This window comes from Gallus gallus, chromosome 14 (genome assembly GCF_016699485.2).
Source record: "Gallus gallus isolate bGalGal1 chromosome 14, bGalGal1.mat.broiler.GRCg7b, whole genome shotgun sequence".
Lineage (NCBI taxonomy): Eukaryota > Metazoa > Chordata > Aves > Galliformes > Phasianidae > Gallus > Gallus gallus.
Genome location: NC_052545.1, coordinates 8,892,106 through 8,911,422, shown reverse-complemented (window position 1 = coordinate 8,911,422; position 19,317 = coordinate 8,892,106). Strand labels below are relative to the sequence as shown.

The 19,317-nt window shown below is 40.7% G+C and overlaps 2 protein-coding genes and 1 long non-coding RNA gene across 6 annotated transcripts in view; 1 reads left to right on the top strand and 2 right to left on the bottom strand.

The window, feature by feature from the left end:
- The window catches only part of CYTH3 (cytohesin 3), a 78,100-nt gene that overhangs the window by 8,573 nt on the left and 50,210 nt on the right, over positions 1 to 19,317 (bottom strand). For 2 of the 4 annotated variants that reach the window (XM_046900877.1, XM_040647921.2), the window contains exons 3-10: positions 14,014 to 14,096; positions 13,411 to 13,475; positions 12,908 to 12,974; positions 9,206 to 9,324; positions 6,736 to 6,816; positions 4,721 to 4,833; positions 3,108 to 3,256; positions 2,205 to 2,317 (exon numbers count right to left, since the gene is read on the bottom strand). In XM_046900877.1, the coding sequence (XP_046756833.1) occupies positions 2,205 to 2,317; positions 3,108 to 3,256; positions 4,721 to 4,833; positions 6,736 to 6,816; positions 9,206 to 9,324; positions 12,908 to 12,974; positions 13,411 to 13,448 (680 nt within the window). In that variant the 5' untranslated portion in view covers positions 13,449 to 13,475; positions 14,014 to 14,096. The remainder of the gene's footprint in view (positions 1 to 2,204; positions 2,318 to 3,107; positions 3,257 to 4,720; positions 4,834 to 6,735; positions 6,817 to 9,205; positions 9,325 to 12,907; positions 12,975 to 13,410; positions 13,476 to 14,013; positions 14,097 to 19,317) is intronic. The other 2 variants (XM_414927.8, XM_040647920.2) reach the window with 1 other exon arrangement.
- On the top strand, positions 4,832 to 11,489 carry LOC121106843. The gene is made up of 2 exons (XR_005839991.2): positions 4,832 to 6,231; positions 6,550 to 11,489. It is a non-coding gene; the product is annotated as an uncharacterized LOC121106843 (long non-coding RNA).
- The window catches only part of SMIM10L1 (small integral membrane protein 10 like 1), a 47,306-nt gene continuing 42,030 nt past the window's right edge, over positions 14,042 to 19,317 (bottom strand). The window contains exon 3 of the mRNA XM_046900879.1: positions 14,042 to 14,096. Within this exon, the coding sequence (XP_046756835.1) occupies positions 14,090 to 14,096 (7 nt within the window). The 3' untranslated portion in view covers positions 14,042 to 14,089. The remainder of the gene's footprint in view (positions 14,097 to 19,317) is intronic.

The following is a 19,317-nucleotide window of genomic DNA, read 5'->3' as shown; positions in this document are numbered from 1 at the left end:
CAACCTAGCAAAGTGCATTTGTGTGCACCCTATTCAGATAACGCTGCTGCAGACCGGGCTGCAGCCTGCAGTCCCACACAGGTTTGCTGCTGGGTTTCCTGAGCGCTGCCTTTCATCACACCATGCTCAAAGCCAGAGCCAGAGGTCACTTCTCCAGAAGTACCTGGCAGCTCTCAGCCACTCTTTGTCATTCAATTTCTTTGTTCCTTTGTATTTATGTAGGTCTCTCATATGTATTTTATTGACTATTTCTTCCATGGTGTATGTCTGGTACTCCTCTACACACACAGCACTCCTGCTTACACTGTGTATGGATAAACTTATGAATAGTACGGATACAAATGTGCAGTTTTCATTATATATATATATATATATATTAATTAATATTATATATATATATATATAATATAAAATGAAAACTGTATATATATATGGGTTTATTCCCAACCTCCAGAAAATGCATTTTTTTCTACTTTGTCTTAAAAGCTTTTTAGCTGAGATAGCTGTTGCCTCATACTATAACATGGAGAAAACCTGCAAAGTCATCTTTGAAACTGTAGCATCTCAGCCTCTGCATGCCAAAAAGAGCAAGGAATCAGCTTTGCTTTTTTTTGTAATTAGACCAAGATGGACTCTACAGCATCTATAGCGGAGAGGTCAAAACCAGACACTGCAGAGCATGTGAACAATTTACAAATAGTTTCTCATATGTTGTTCTTCCAGCAGTAGCACAACCACTGGTTTCCAAACATGAACAGAGGACCCACGGCTCTCCTTTGCTCCTTCACCAAAGTGAGCTCCCTGAGCACACAGCCCACCTCTCACCCCAAGTGTGGATCCCTCTTCATACTTAGTTACCATTCTCCAAGTGTGAAGTGCTCTCTTCTTTAATAAGCAGTTCAAGTGGCCAAAAACTGGCTCCAATGGGGTGTGTGTCACTAGTGGATTTATTGCATTGGAAAAAAAGCAAAAGAAAAAAATCAAATTTCACTCTGCTTTATAGAGAAGAGTCCCTGAGCACAAGTAAAGCTGATGGGATCTGTTTGTTTAACAGAGGCTGTAACAGTGCAGTGCCAGGGGACTGCAAATCACCAAAGGGTGCAGTGACCCTAAACTTCACGCTAATTTAAGAACACATTTGGCTTACTCAATAGGATATTTACAAAAGAAAACACGCAAGAAAAAGAACAGCTTTGATGTATGTGCAGTTCCAATGCAATTGAGCTTTTCCAAAGTTCTCATGTACTGATGTACAAGTAACAAAATCACTCTGGATCTTCATTATAAGAGTACAAGATGTTTTGCTCTCGGTCAAAACTGTTCTTCCAGTCATATTCTTATGTGAACGCAGAAGAATCATGTCTATTGTTTTGCTCTACATTTAAACACCTTCTTTTGCAGAAGACATGTGCACATGAGCCAGACACTCATGCCAGCCTTTGTGGACAGAATACCACTGATGATACTGTTAGTGACACCGAGTGAGAAAGCAAAATGCTACAATAAATTTAAGAAAAAACTAAAAAAAAAAAAACCTAAAAGAAAACAAAACAAACAAAAAAAAAGAGGAGGGAGGAGGAAGAAAATAAAAGAATGAGCAACTGAACAAGAGGGGACTGGAAAGCAATCAGATACGTACCTCCTAATGCAGAATAAGCAGAGACAGCCAGTCACAGAACAGAAAGGTGATAGGTCATAGGCCATAAGGAAAACAAGAAGGCACATTTAAACCACTCATTAAAAAATCATAGCCAAAACCAAACCAAGAGAAACTCACAAATAATATGGAAAAATAAAGACACACAAAAATAACTCTTTGACGAGAAATCCTATTTTTGCACACAGAAAACCGAGTTGAAATTTCACATGAGTTTTCTGCAGTGACTACACGAAGGTTTAGCTGTTATCTATCCATCACGGCACATGGCAAATATCACACGGAGTTTCCTTTCTGTTGCTGAGTTTTGAGTTCTCAGATACCAGAAATAAAACTCCAAAGTCTGAAACAAGATCACTGGTTTGTATATGTGAAATAAGGAGTAACAACCTTCAGTTGTAAAGGAGTTACTTATTTTGGCTTATACATTTTTAAATGTAAATTACAGCATGAACCCTATTACATTTATAAGGAAGCAGTCAGACACGGAAGGAGCAGACACGCTAACAACGGACAAACATAGCAGCAACACTGCTCTTGGAACTAACCTAATTTCAGCAGCCAACCTTCTCTATCCGGATTAAAAAATGTATGCGTTAGATCATTTCCATCATCCTCTGGAATTTTAAATGGCTCATTCTTAATACTTTCATATAAATTCTAGAAGAATAAGAAAAGAGGAAAAAGATCTCATTAGTAATATCTAACAGAAAATGCAACCAGAATGTCCTACTGCTTCTCAGTTTATTTGTACAAAAAGCAAATACTGCCAAAAAATTCTGGACCATCCCTTCCCAATTGTTGTTTACTACTCTGAATATGTTTGTTTTTATATTACTTCCTCTATAAACTCTCCCTCCCTCCAGATTTTAAGTACTTCCCAACAAATACATTTTTATTTCAGAATTCAGTATTTCAGAAGTTTCAGCTTCCCAAATCGTTCTGATTTAGTATAATTGTTGCCAAACAAATCTGGCTTCTTAGAAAATACTTTGGACCATCACACTGTGTTAGAGAAGCAAATGTCTTTAGCGGTAGCTCAGGGGAGAGGAGGAAGCGCCACACAATACGTGGAAAGAACAGAAAGGCAGTAACAAAACAGTGATTTTTTCATTATTATTTAACTATTTTTCCTACTTTCTCTGACTCTTCTAGAAATAGTATTTTTTCCATAAGAAGCCAATTCCATAAGAACTCTGCCACAAGCATACTACTGACAGATACACAGAGGATTTCCTCTGGAATCTCTTCTCAACATAAGATCAAGGTTAGAGACAACTAACTGAAAGAGACCATGAGTATCAGTGAATGCTTCTTTCAGTTTCTCAAATGGCAGAAAATGTTCTTTTTACTTCCCTTGAGAAATCAGACTGAAAACTCTTGCCATGTGTTTTCAAGTTTCCTATTAAAGAACAAAAAGCAACCCCTTATCTTCACCATTTTCACTTACCCGTAGCAATTCTTCTGGAAGGTCTCCACCTTCATTAATGCCACGGTTCATAGAAATAAACCTCTCTACTGTTGGTTTATCTCTTACGTTGTGGTTGTGCAGACTGGTATTTAACATGATGATCGCAAACGACAGCACATAGCAGGTATCTGAAATCAGATTTGAAAAACGATTTATTTTTTATATACATATTTTCTATGTTTATGAAGATCAGTAGATGCTATAGCAGACTTGATCCATCAGACACCAATTCAAAGTGCCTCCAAAGTTTTATCACAGACACCCAGAGGAAGAACAATCTCTTCAAAATAATATTTGAACTGCACGTAAATAAAACTGAAAATAATATTTGACTCGATTTCTTGGCATACAAGAGGCGCCAATACCAAAGGATAACAGAAGAGGTCTTATCGTGCCTCCTGATATTTGTCCCCTTCTTTCCTGTAGCTCCCCTTTACATATTGAAATGCTGCTCTCAGATCTCCTCAGAGCCTTCTCTTCTGCACGCTGAACAGCCCCAGCTCTCTCAGTCTGTCCTTGTAGGGAGGCATTCCATCCCTTGGAGCATTTCTGTGGCTCTCCTCTGGATGTGTTCCAATAGGTCCATGCCTCTCCTGTACTGAGGACTCCAGATCTGGACACAGTATTCCAGGTGAGGTCTCACCAGTGCAGAGCAGAAGGAAAGATCATCTCCCTCGACCTGCTGGCCAAGATTCTTTGGATGCAGCCCAGGATATGGTTGGCTTTCTGGGCTACAAGGGCACGTTGCTGGCTCATGACCAGCTTACCATCAGAACTCACAAGGCCTTTTCATCAGGAGCTCATCCTTCCACCCCACTGCTTGCTCTGATAGTGGGGAACGCTACGACCCAGGTACAAGACCCTGCACTTGGCTTTGCTGAACCTCAGGAGATTCTCCTGGACCCACTGCTCAAGACTGTTTAGGCCTAGGGAGACAATGAGATATCTAACACTAGAATCTTAGATCTCAAGCGCCCAGTGTAATGCTGTAACACTATAATGTGATGGAAAGTATAGCAGTAATCGCAGAGTGGCACAATCCTAGGCTGCAGGAAATGAGAACAAGCCCAAATGCAGCAGCTGTGGATGCAGAAACCAAGGAAGAAAAACTGCTTACCTTCGGAAGGCCTCCAGTAGGCAAGGATCTCCAACAAGATACTCTCACCTTCACTGCCAACCCTTACATGAGGTCTGGGAAGGGGTGGATCCTGGCTCCACCCCTTCTGGTCACTCAGGTGCATTGCATGTACCTGAGCTCCCCTGGGCTGGCCCTGCCTTCCCACCAGGTGTCAATCACTGGTTCGGGCTGTGATTTAGCATTTCAGCCAGGACAGTCTGGTCACAATTCTAAAATGTGTCTTATGCTCAAATTAGTTTACATATTAATGGCTGAGTTTAGTAAGCAGAAATGAATACTGACCATCAGCTTGTACTTTCCAGATGTGAAATACAGAATCAGATAGCAGCATTTTCTCAGTTCTCAGGAATTGATTATTCCACGTATTATTTTAGTTTGAACTTTCAAATTAGCCACTGTTTCCTTGCACCAGATATAGAAGAACATTAACATTTTAACATCATATATAACTAACCTGTAGACTGAAAGACACCTGGGTTACAAAGGCAGTAGCGCGAAGCAAAAGCTTCCATCATACGATCAATTTTCTGAGCCTCTCCTGGGAGTCTGAAGCTCCACAGAAACTGCCTATAGAAAAGAAGAATCACTGTTAGACTCATTTCAATATTTATATATTAAGCAGATATTGCTAATAATCAGAAACAAAAACCAGCCATGTGTATATGAAATGTCCTAGAAATATGTTCTCAATTTCTCAACAAACAAGTCAGGAGCTATCGTAAAGCAACATGCACAGATGGCTAACCCAGAAATTCAGCCAGCAACACTGCATGCTATCAGGCAAGGTAATATGGCAGTTCATATTCTGAGACTCTCTTTTTTCAGGACCAGTAAACAATTTTCTGTATGCATCCCATTTTTCCATGAGAATACTACAGAGGAAAAAAAAGCAGTTCAATCCTCCCTGGGATTCCTGTCTACTAAAACCAATAAGCACTCAGCTAGACTTTACTTGCAATGTAGAAAGAAACAGGAGATAAAATATTTCTGGTAGGGGAGAGAAGGAAGGAGTACAGCAACACTTATTAAGTGAATTCATCAAACATTAAAAAATGAAAACAACTACAAGAGAAACACCAGTGCATGGAGAGAAGTGCTGCCTGTCAAGTGCAAGTTCATCCTACAAACATCAGACCCAGATCTTAAGAAGAAAGACTCACAATATCATCTCAATAATTTTGAAACATATGCAGGAGATCAGCATGAACTGAAATAGTTTTTACTTTCCTAACTTACTGTTTCTATATATAGGTACATTGGAATGCATACAGGACAGAAGTCTTCACAAATTCACTTTCAGCAAATGGTGAAACTGAAAAGCTCCCATTAATTGAATCACTTGTTCTTTTCTTTTTTAGCAAAACAATCATCTAAACTAAAACAGGACCTAGACCAGCAAAGTTACATGCTCTGCCATGCAAAAAAAATTCTATATTCCCTGTACAGTGGGTGCCAACATAATAACCACTCGATCCTGTTCTCGTAAGTTTCCATTTTAGGACTTCATATCATATGTCGCAGGCCATCCTTAGCTTGTTTAGCTCTATATACTGTCTTTTACTCACCTCATACAAGGTTCCAACCCAGATCACGAATTTTGTAAGCTACCAAAATACAAACATTTAATAGTAGCAGCTGCTAAGGTAGAATAAAATCAAGCCTAAAGTTAAATTGAGTAAAAGAGATAGGGATATGAAGCCTTCCAGATAATCTGCATCAGACAGAGCCTTAGCTTATGCCTCAGGCAGCTCAGGCTAACATCACCACATCACTCAACCATAGCAAAGCTGTTCTGACTCCACATCACAAGGTGCTGCACCAGAAACAAATATCACATGAACATTTCTATTTATCTATTGACAGGTGTGGTCACTTGAAGCAATGAGACTGGCAGAAGTGTCTATTTCACTTTAATTTCCGGGATTAATTGTGGATTTCCACAAGCAACATTGTATGCTTCACAAGGTAACTCCATGCTACCATCTCAGAGAAATCAAGGTTACACACCAAAGGAAAAAAAAATTACACTTTTTTTTTCATGACAGTTGGGTAAGTATGAATTAAGTAGGAAGAAACTCCTTGTACCAAAGTCTACCTCTGTGCAATTGCACATAAACACTAATTCTGGCCTGCAGGGCTCTCCCACCCACCCTTAGAAACAAGTAGAAGAAAAGGAGAAAGAAGAGGGCAGCAAAGAAAATGATCTGTTTGGCTGGGGCTTTGTTTTTAACCTATCTCTGTGCTGAGATATAAAATTGGTCTTCAAATGTTCACATTTGGCAGGCACACCAAAAAGTCATGGCTACAAACAATTGGAAGTGTTAAAAGAGAACCGCCTCTGCTAACTTGCCTAGTGAGGTACAGAGTCACGCTGAGTGTTACATCAGCTTTCTGACAAATAGATCAACACAGTGACTCCTATGAACATGCAAGTCAACACAGGAAGAAAAACAGAAATAATTTACTCACCGTAAGGCCTGTACAAGATTGAGATCAGCAAACTCATGGAGTTCAACAAAAGCCTGAAGAACTTTAATATTAAATTCATCTCTGTGAAAGAGAAAAATGGAAATAAACAATTACAATGTTGAACTTCAAAGCCTTCTTAGTTACCTCTATCTTTTTCTTATAGAATAAGCAAACAAACAAATGATTAGACTGATCAAATCAAACCACCAGGAATTGTTATCATGTTCCATTTTAATTGCTAGTGTTTTGCCCGTTTCTGCTAGCATTAAAAAGCTAAGCCATCAAGAGCCAGGACACTTGAATAGATTTTATCACTGCTGTTTTAAATGCCCTGAAAGTGGCCTGTCTTTCCTTGCTTCATGTTTGTCATTATTGCACCTACCTTCAGAGGGGAAAATATCTGATAAATGTATCTAGTACAATCATCTTTTGCAGCAATTGTGTCGTGATCACTTAAAACAACAGTTAAGGTAGGATTAATTTCCTTAGCCATACAACATAGGACAAGTAGGCTATCCTTCAGCTGCTTATAAGAACAGCTTTTTCAAATAAGTACTTACTATGTACCACGTTCTTACTCCATTCTCAAAAATTGTTACAATGGAAGTTTACTAAAAGCTTTTGACTTGGTTTGCTCTCAGCTATCTTTGACACCATTATGCAAAACCTGAGCCCAAGTATGCTTTAATACAAGGTTATCTGAATGCAAAAGTTATATTTAAAGGCTGATGAACACAAAATGATTTGAATGCAGATAGAATTTAGTCTACACCACCACTACATTCATATGCCAGAAGCAGAAAGGTTTGTAATCCTCAGGGTGTGCTTTAAATACATAACCGAGGCAGAATGTTGCATATCAGCCTCCACCCAAAAATAGAAAGGTGTGCATTCACCAAGAATTATCTGTTGCGTTACTGACTAAATGCTTGTAGCTAATCTGTAGCTCACAAGCAAATACTTGAAAGCAAACCATTCCATTACGATGTTTCCAGACTGTTCACAGAACCACAAGCAAAAAGAAGCAATTCTCATCAAATTCAATAATATACAATTGAGCTGCATACTACTTTGCAAAGCACTGAACTCGTATAAAGTACAACAGCACAGAGCACTTAATAGGGCTGCTTTGTTATTTTAAGCCAAAGATGTACCTTGGCTAAGCAATTTCACAATTCTCCTCAGATTTTAGCACCAACTTAACAGATTAAAAAAAAAAAAAAACAATTAAATTTTTGCTATTCAGCACAAATCACTACAATTTCTCATATTTAAATAATGGAAAATCCAGAAGGTGGATACTGAAATAATAATACATCTTTGAATTCTATATGTGAGCAGCAACGTGACCATTCTACAGCATGCCAGTGGGACTGGTCATATTGGTGAGATCTTTCTGCATGAGCACACAGATTCCAGGCTTGGGAGTAGAATACTGGGAGTATTTCAGGAGGTAGAACATAACTCTGAAAAATGCATACAGACTGCTTTATGCAAGCTTTGTTACAATTTGGTAGATATTAACATACAAGTAATTGCACAACACTACCCAAATATTCAACATCCTAATGCTTTCATATGAAACTGTTGCAATGTCTACATACATGGTCCAGAAACTGCACTGAAAACATTTTCAAAATATATGTACTACAGTGAAAACTTTAATTAAGCTTGTTGATGTCAGGAGGAAATAGTGCACAAACTAAGCTGCTGATGCTGTAAAGAGATTACAGATGTCTCACAGGGGATCTGCCAGAACACATCACTACAGCAGCAGATCCTAAATGAGTCAGCTTTTAAACCTCCCTAACTGGCATTAGAACCAGAACATGCTCAAGCACGCAGATGCATGTACTCCAACCTACCTGCTACTTCTATCTCTTGCTGCTCCCTTTCCCAAAATCCATTCCTGGGTTGCACCTCAATGGAAGCAATTTGCATTTTATTGCATTTTGCACGTTTATTGCGCTAGAACTGATGCAGCTGCTCTGAGAGATGCCTCCTTACTAAGGGGAAGCCTGTGTGCAGAGATGACACTAAAACCTGCTTACCACTGCTATCCCTGGAATGATCGATTTTAATAAGTAATTTCTTTCCTATCAATTATTGTCAGTTGTAAACCACACCTTGTCTAGGGAGGGTGTCAGGAATTACTGAAACTGTTGTAATACAATTCTCCACCATTCCAAAAGCTTATGGTATTAAATTCTGCTCTAATGCCAAACTTAAGGATATTTTCTCAAAATGGTAAGCCACAATGAATTAAATATTATTCAACAATGGATCCATTTAAAAAAAAAACAACTGATCAGAGAAAAAACCCATCTAATAGGTTAGTATTAGTCACCTCTGTAGCTTTGCTACATCTGTGAGGAGAAGCTTTTCGTGCAGCCTCTGAAGGGGAAGGTAACTACTACAACTGCTAAGTATGCTTTGTGAACAAGATGAAGTTTCAGTATTACTCTTTTACCTTTCACCGAGGTAATCGCCGATTACCGTTTTATTTAATCCTTCTCCTTTGTAAAGGAACTGTGCAATGTCTTCTGCAGTGTTCTGCAAGAGGTCATTTTCTATCAGAAACTGTATTCCCTAGGAAAAGCAATTTTAGAGAAAAAGGAATATTATGTTTTCTTCCACAGTATCCGTGTAAATACTGCTTGTAACATTTGGCACCAATATAGTGTCACAGACATACACACAGCATGTAAGAGTTAAATTGGTCTATAGCTGATTTTATTTACCTATTTTACATGAAATAGTAAACAAATGAATTTTATTCCCAGCCAGATAAGCAGCAGTTTGTACTGGTTGGCAGATATAAATGGGAACACATTTTTAAGCCTAGAAGTACCAGGTGGCAGTTTGAATTCCTTAATTACAGAAATATCAAATATTGTCTTAACAGGTTAATGTAAATTGGCCTGCTCAGCACATTGCATAAATGTCTGAAGATAATCTGTAAAATCACATAACAAAGAGGTATGCAGGAATAACTTAATCACCACCATGACAAAAAAATAAAGCATTTGCAAACTGCTCCCCAGTACATCAAGCCACTACTTGCAGGAGAAGTTATGGCTGAAGACACTGAAACCAGTTTAAAGAATTTATGCTGACACTGGGAATTGGCTGACTGCAAATGGTGCCTGAATTGAAGTACTCACAAAGGGCTGTTCATGAAACCACTCCAGCCTCCATAGAGCTTCTACCAAAGCCAGGAGGAGCCTTACCTAAACTCAGTGCACACCTGATCAACCCCTGGATTCCTACACTTCTGTAAATGACTGGCCTCAGAACTTGCCCACTCTGGGATGCCCAGAGAGCTTTTTGCAAAGCAGGAAATAAAGGAGTCTATGGGTTATTTGAAGCTTACATAAAGGCTGGAAATGATGTTATTCCAGCACTCTGCAGATCATGAACAGACAGCTCTTTATGTATATGTAAAATTTATTTCAGGCTTCAATACCTCATTTTCTTTGTTAAATCAGGTCAGATTTTTTTCTTGTTGTTGTTAGGCAGATAATAATTTATTATAAAAAACCAAAGTCTTAAATGCAGCTCTCCCCTAACAATTGCATCATCTGAAACTTAGTTTGATCACATGCTGGTAGTCTGACAACTCAGTACTTTTATAAGTCATTTCAGAACAGATGTGATTTCATTGCAAAGAAAACATCATTTTTTATCTTGAAGCAGTAATAGCTGAGATTTCCTCAAAACAGATCATCTCAAGTATATTTGATAACATATGTGCAAAAAACTCACCTGACTATAAAACATACTGCTTATTTTCTCCATACCAAGTAATACAAAAAGTTTCTCAGATCTGCCAACCAAGAAAGAACCCTCTTTCCAACAAACATGAGAAACTACAGCTGCAGGTTGCTTTGCTCAACACCCAGACTGCACTATTCACGTGTAATGCAAACAGACTGCCCAGAAGAGTTTGTACAAGTTGTACAGGTTACTGAAAAATGGAAATGACTGGAAATGTGGAAAACAAATGTCTCTGCATAGAAACAGGTATCTGAGCATGCTGCAAAAATCAGTGGGTTTGAGGGGTTTTTTTTGTTTGTTGGTTTTTTTTTTTGTAATTCTTCAGATCTTTAAAGAAGCAGAAATCAGATAGACAGAAAAGGAATGTCTGGGACAACTCTCATGTCTGGAATACACTGTAAAATAGGTCAGCCAAACACTCATCAACTCCTCCGCTATCTTTAGTCTCGATGCAACTCCTCTTTATGAAGGCTGATTAAGACAGAAGACAGCTGTATGAGTTTGACCTCCACACACAAAGTCACCATCACACAACAATGCGTTATTCACTACAAGTGCTGTATGGTTTTTAGGTTTGTTTGTTTTTTAGAAGCCTGTGCAATTAAATCTTTGAATTTCAGGTTTTAGAGCAACTTACTGACAAATTCTGCACTTCTTTAGATCCTGCTTTTGTCACAGAGAGTCCATTTCCTGGGCCCACCACAGACAGCAGTGACACCCACTGCTGGGAATACAAAGCTCAGCTTCAGGTCCCCTGCACAGGGATTTCTGAAGCCTTGTTTTATTTTGCTGTGTTTGTTTGTTGGTTTTGTTTTTCCCAAACTTGACCATTACAGCCCTTTACCTGATGCAACCTAACTGCAATCAACACAGCTATTTTCAACAACGATCTTCAGGTCAGGGGACAATCACTTTACATTTAGGTTATCCCGTTAGAAAACGTAAAACTCTTCTAATAAAAATGGTTAAAGAAATCAGCTCAATGTGTTCCTGCTAATTTGAAAACACTACATCTACATTATTGCATTTTTAAGGAAAAAAAAAAAGTTTTAAGGGTTCAGTGCATGTATTGTTACTCTGCTTCTTTCACATTCCTACCACGGAGACCACCTCCCCTCCAGCTATGAAGGAAAAGCATTGTTGTCACAATGACCAGAAGTTCATTCTCTCATTCAGCATTAAAAGGACATACATTTCAGCTGCCTGTGATTTAAAGTTGCAGCTCCTAACAGAGAGACAATCCAGCTTTGGAGCATCCAGCTACTGCAGGCCACCACTGATGTACTGACATTTTTAAGGAATTACTACTCAAAGTCTTATTACCACATTTCTATTATGTTACAGTAGTAACGTGGCCACAGCATCTATTTACAGAAATAACTTTATCCCATAAGAACAGCAGCAAAAATAGTTAACACTGGAATGAAGGCAGCCTGCATCATTGTGTGATTTTGCCACAGACTTCTAGGAAGCAAAAGAGATGCAGGAAAATAACAGTCAGAATATCAGGGATATTCTGCCCTCAACGGAGCTGAAGTTACACAGACATCAGAACAGAAAAGAAAAATAGCAGACATGGTCGCCAGCTTCAGAAGGGTTTTGTAACACAAAATGCTTGAGTGTTTTTACTAAAGTGAAAACAGCCAGAAGAACAGCAACCATTGCTACTCTTGAACATCACAGAAAAGCCATCAAATCATAACTGACTTCAGTACAATTTGAAAGAAGAACAAAGCTTAAACAGTTTCAAGAAAGATGTTAAAGAAGATTCTTCACAAATAAAGACATTCTACCTGCAGGTGTTTGTCCAAGCAATATAGGTAGGTGTTTGTGTTATGTAAGTGTACAGATATATAAATGTTCCCATGTGACTTTTTCTACAAACAGAATTTAGATATGCAAATATAAGAGCACATATAAGAATAACTAAGAGGGAAGTTAAAAGCATTTTGGAAGAATCAGAGGGCGTTTATATAGATACATATAAGATCTATTACTTCACTAGTAGCCAAATATCTAAGTAGTTTTAGAATTGTTTGACATGTCAACATAGAACACAGTCTATCAGGTACAAATATTCTCTCTGAAAGCCACTTCAATCAATACCTGGCATATAGTATTGTTTATAAATATTTTTTATTTTATATATCTATATTAAAAAAAAAAAGAACACGTATACTTAAGTGAAAAAACACACATGGTTGGCAAATGACTACATGACTGCTTCTACATTCACCTCCTGCTCCGTGTGTTAAAAGGATATACAAATAAGGGCTGACAATTTATATAATCTGAAATGTTTGAAATGCTGTAAGAAAACAGACTGTATGTGCCATAGATCATTTTAGAAGCAGAATCTTGATTCCAGACATGCAATACAAGGTAATAACTCTACCTTCTTAGGGTCCATGTTGAATTTCTTCCTTCCCATGGCTATTTGCTTATTTCTTTGTGTAGTTTTGCTACATGTGGAGGATGAAGGAAAAAAGAAAAAAGCACTTCTCAATTATTCGTATACAACAGAACCATTTCTGGATGAGTTTATTTTAATTTGCATTTTGTCTACTTCAAATTTTCTATCACAAAAAAACTGGGACATTCACTTTGTGTAAGGGGGAAAAGTAGGTTACTATTTACTGTTACTTCAAGTGACTGCAGCTTCAGTGAACTGTTCATTATTAGTTGGACAGTTTCAAATACTGCATTCTGTTCAACCTACTGTCCACCTAAACAAGTGACAAAACTGAAAGGGATAAAGTCAAACTTCTGACTCTTTGTAACAGACAGAACAAAGGTGTCCAAAGGTTTATTTAGCATAATATCCACTTTTATTTTCTGTTCCTGGAAGAGCTGTTTCACGGTATTAATGAATCATGTCTGTATGTCGGCATTACTCACCTTTCTTCCACACTAGTCAGATTATCGATTTCTGTCATAACCTCAGCTATTTCGAATTTTAATCTCTGCCAAAGAAGAAAGTAAATTACATTAATCCACATTAAAACTCATTTTGAAATTATCTATCGTGTACCAATATGATCAGTTAGGTTTTATTTTCATAAATATTTACTAATCATCTGAGAAAAGTGATAAATCTCACAACTGGCAGTTACACACATGAATCTCAACTCCACGTGTGTGCTCCCATCAGAATATCGAGACCAAACTGTCAGTACCAACTTCAACACATTTATTCACCCACATTTATCTCTCACTCCTACCCTGGATACGAATCTACTGCTTCTTGAGTCCCTAATTGCACAAACCAAATGTGTACATATGCATATAATGCATTACATGAATCCAGAAGTTAGTATTTTTAAAAGCACATAAATGAATCGTAAACCTGCTTGCTAGTTAGCAAGATTTAGTTTTGTCCATTTACATACTTTTAAAAACATTGCATATGGCTCACACCTAGATAGAATGCAAAGTTGCAGTTTACTGTAATGTAATCTGCTGCAGCAGTCTCCTAAGGAATTCTATAGCTAAAGCAGTTACCTCAATATCATCAATCAGTTCTTTTTTCCTGCGACGAATATTTAGAAGTTCTTCTCTTTCTTCTATGGAGAGGTCATCAGGCACTGAAATAGAGCAAAATGCACAATCTTTCAGCCTTTGCAAACACACCTCGTGGCAGAGAACTGAATAAACTTGACTAAGAAAAACAAGTAACAGCAATTACTTTCCATCACCTGGATATACATTTTTATTTTTTTCAAATAAACATACAGTTCAATCTGCCACTGAACACAGCCTATCACAAAGTTCTACTTTTGTGTAACACCACTTACGTGAGCCTGAAGTATTTAAATCAACTTTATCCATCCCTTGGTTACACAACAAACGTGTTACCCTGCTGATAAGCAATACTTGCTCCTGAAGATGCCAATGTTCTGCACACAGCTATGGCTGTCACTCACTCCAGCAGGAGCCCCTTCCCTTGTAGTTTCAGACAACTAACAAACCTAAAGTTATTTGCACAAAACCTCTGCTTTGCTTCAGCAGATTTTACATCAGCAGATTTTCCCCAGCGAGAATCTGGTCATGGATTACACTCCTTCATGCAGCAGGAGCACATCGACCACAACATTCAGCTCCTCCGCAATGATCCTGTCCTAACAGTTTTGATGCTACTTACTTTCTTGGAAGTAGCCCCTTAACTACAGAACGGTTTTTCCCTCTAGCTTAAATGGAACATCAAAAATCATTATTAAGATACTGAAATGGTTCTGTATCAACAGGAACACGCAAGAATGCAGTCATATGAGAAGGCTAAGGCTGTTTCTTTGTCACATGTGCTCTTAGTAGACAGAACAGGATCACAAGCAAAGATTCAGCTTGACAGGAGTTTTTTCAGACATTTGAAACACAGTCTCTATTCATATTGTAAAAACGAAATGCAATGATTACTTTTTGGACATCCAGTGGTTAAACTTTCATTTTAGGATCTGAATCATAACACACAACCCAAATGGCCATAGGCCTTGCTAGACATGAAGTAATTATGCCAAGTGATTTCATTTAGCTATTCCAGATACAGACATGATTAAATTACTTCCAGTTTAGGAAATGGCAATCTTCTGTTGGAAGAATACCAGACTTCAGTATGTCTACCTGCTTTTTCCCTTCATTAGATCTGAAATCCACCTATTCCTAAAACTTCTTTCCATGTCAATACTGGAAAATTCTTTTCACATCAAACTTTACAAATCCACACACTGCCTATGTAAGGCATCACATCCTTGTCTCACATGCACGTTGGAATATTTCAAACCACCCAAACTCAAGAGATTCTGTAACTACATGCACATTATGTACACATACCACAGATACTCCGACTAGTTAACTGGGGTCTGAAAACAACAAAATCAATAATATAATCAATCACTCTCTTTGCTGGTAAGTACACTCAAGTACCACTAAAGCAGTTGGGCAGTATTAGATCAGTAGCTGAAATTAGATTAGTTTTTGTAGTATCAGTAAGAGTCTTCCACTTTTAAACCTCTTTCCACAGCAAACAGTTTGATAAATCTCACCTTCACTGGTAACCAGCAATACTAATCAGAATGCAAATGAAAAATAATCTTCAACTGTCAAACAGTTAGAATCCATAGACAGCGCTGGCTTTCTCTTCGAGTCACAAAGCCGTTGCATTAGCTGCTCTCACAAACTCCTCCCAGAGCCCAACAGCAGTGAGTGCTGCTGCAGCTTCTTTCCCCTTAAGGTAGCACCCAGCAAAAGCCTGTAGGTGTGGAATATCTGGAACAAGTGCAATTTGTGGAAGATCTCTGTGCTCCTGCTAACCAATGAAGAAAAACAGAGCACCTTCGTCCTGTTCCTATAGCACTGCGAGACTGTCTCCCGTGTTTTTTCATTTCCTCTGATCACAGCAGCAACAGAGAGACAGTCTTCTGTCTCTCTAACAACGCTGTTAGAGAGAAAGGAAATAAATTGCGGAGTCAGACTGGCTTTTGCATTAGGAAATAATAAATATCTATCTGCCAGATGCAAGACGAAGTAACAATCTGCTGGAAAATTCTAAGTGCACTTAGAAGACAGCACTCAGAACTCCACGCTACTGCGACATCTTTAAGTACTGGTGTTAATATCAGAGACAACAGACTCCAACAGCCTTTGATAAGGAAAAAAATAAAACAGGCCAGAGCTGAGTGAGGATCACTCAGTACAGCTCAGGTTCCAGCCACTATTGGTGCAGTCAGTATTGAACATCCGCTCCTGTTAGCAGCAGAGAAGGGATGATTTAATTGTTGGGATGTTTCTCAAAGTGCACAGTCCGATGACCTCTATAAATTGGCAGGTGGGGACTCAAAGGATACCCTGAGTTTGAAAGAACCCACAAGGATCATTGCATGCAACTCCTGGCTCCACCCAGGACCATCCAAAATCCACACACTACAACTGAGAGCACTGTGCTTCCGGAGCTCTGACAGCACGGGGCTGTGCCCACTTCCCTGGGCAGCCTGATCTATGTCGACCACCCTCTGGTGCAGCATCTTCTCCTGACTCCCACCCAGCCCTCCACTGATGCAGCATGTTGATCCCTCAGGCCCTGTCACTGTGCCCACATAGCAGAGCTCAGCGCTGCCCTCTGCTCCCACTGAAGAGCTGCAGGCCTGGGGTCAGAATGGAGACTGAAACACCAAACCAGGGAATCACTGTAGCCAAGTTGGGATGTATGGGTCAAAATGTAAATAGAGACAAGTTGTTTATTTCAGTAGGAGGCTGGATATGTAAAAGGGAGGTACCAGAGCACGCAGCGGGGCTTTGGGAAGACCAGGCCCAGGCCCAGGCCAGGGTGACTGCTGGGAAGCACCAACATCAACACCACGGTACCCCAATGGGCGCACAGAGACTGGGGCTGGTTGGAATTCTCTTCACAGATTCAGAGTGTGCTCTGGGTTGGAGAGAACCACAGAGATCATCTCATTCCAACCACCCTGCCACAGGCAGGGACACCTCCCACCAGGCCTGACTGCTCCGTGCCCCATCCAGCCCAGCCTTGAGCACTACCAGGGATGGGGCATCCACAGCTTCCCCTGGGCAGCCTGCTCCAGTGCCTCACCACCCCCAGAGAAAGCCGGTTTATCCAAACACCCAATCTGTATCTACTCATATTTTAAACTCATAGCCCTTGTCCTATCACTCCCTTCCTGATAAAGAGTCCCTCTCTAGCCTCCTTGGGCTGAACAGGCTTCCCTGGAGACAGCCCCAAACCACAGTTTTCTATATCACAAAATCATGGTGTGTGACATCACCAGGTGATGGACTGCAACCTCACAGCCGTCCGCTGCACATTCTGGGGCACAGCAGAGTCTGGCCCAGCCAAGTGTGTACCTGGTTGACAGCAGAGCGTGTCTGTGAGGCTTGGAGACCTAGCGAGGCATTCTTGGGTTTTGCTGTGGGGCTCTGGGAACTGCGCTCAGTGCCCATCCCTGCAGCATTACCTGCATTTCCACAGCCCTGGCTGGCTCAGGCAGCTGGGCCCCAGGCAGTGCACTTGAGGCAGCAGAAGTGAGGGGTGTGGGGACACATCCCTAGGGTGGCTTTCCTTCCTGCAGCGTGCAGCACCAACCGCAGTGAGGGGAAAGCTCTCCATCTCCAGCTCCCCCAGCCTGCTGCAGCATGGAGGACGTGGCCATGGAGGACATGTACCCATGTGCCATGATGTGAGACCCAAAAGCTACATGGTTCCCCGTGAGCACACGTTCTGCCTCCACTGCATCCTGCAGTGGACATTGAGGAAATTCACCTGCCCGCTCTGCAGGAGCGTTATGAGTGCCATCCACTTCTCAGTGCAGGCAGATGGCTCTCTGCCATGCAGCATCACACTGCCCTCAGAATATGAAGCAGAGAGCCATCAGAGAGCCTCCCTGTGGGAGGCAGCCACCTCACACCCTGCTCTATTGGGCAGCCCTGCACATCCCACCGAGGAGGAACTCCCAGGCAGTTCCCACACAGCTCCTGGGGATCTCGGTGCCCATCCTACCAGACGCACTCCCAGGGAGATGGAGGACCTCCAGGGGTAGCTGGAGCAGGAGGCAGCAGCAGGACCTTCCGCCCAGGACTGCAGCCACAGCCCCACCACCACTGATCAGGGCAGGGAGCACTCAGCCCGGGGGTCCCACTGCCCCAGGAAGAGGAGGGCCCGCAGCACCCGGGGCACTTCACAGCCCTGCAAGAGGCTGCCCCCATGGCACCATTAGCAGGGACTGCATCCATCTTTGTTAATAAATATAAAAAAAACAAAGTACACAACTGTTGCACTGTTAATGTCTCAATCGCGCTCAGAGCAGAGCCTTGGGTGCTGCTAGCAATGGAATGTGGTGTTCATTTCCACAGGGAACAAGAGTCAGGGTTCAGCGGTCCCCAACACACTTCCCTCAGGCCATGTTGCCATGCCAAGAGAGCAGAGCTCTGCACTGCCCCCAACTCCCTGTGAGGAGCTGCAGGCCGCCATGAGGCCTCTCCTCAGACTCTTCTGCTCTGGGCCTAACAACCCCGCTGGCCTCAGTCTCTCCTCACTCTCCTGACCCTTCACCACCTTCACAGCCCTCCTCTGGACACTCACTAGTAGTTTTATGAGTTTCTTGTGACGCCCAAAACTACACACAGTGTTTGAAGTGAGGATGCACCAGCAGAGGAGCAGAGTGGGAAATCACATTGAAAGCATTTGCCGTATTCCCTCATTCTTTTGGCTGCACTTTACCACTGCTATCAATGGGAAAATGAACCCTCCAAGAAATGTTTCTGAACAGACCGTGTGGTGACAGCCTGTAATTTCAGAGGCTGAAGGCTGCATGATACCAGTCAACAGTTGTTTCCCTCGTTTCAATTCTCATTCTTAAGCCACAATTTAGTAGCAGTATTTCTGCCCTTCAGTGAAAGCTTTTGAAGCCCTTTGCAGGATGTTCCTCTTACATTGTCTGAAAGGAACGAAGTAGCAGAAAATACTCAACTGCTGCTAACAATATAAAGGAGAAAAAGAATCAGTAATGCAAATGGGCACCCACCACTAAAACTTTCTCCTTACAAGGAAGGATCTACTGTGTTTTTCACTTCAGTTATTCTTTGCTTGTCTATGATCTCTAGTGATTTGAAAACACCCAGAAAACCTTAAATATATATATTTATATATGGTGGTATTAGTGTATAACAGCAATCAGTCCGTCTGACTTTGTGAGGTGCTTCAACAACCTGCAGTGCAGACACTGAGGGGAGAGCCTGAAAATAATTTTCTTTGGAAAGGAAACCTGTGGAGTTGAGGTGCCCAGGCATTCACAG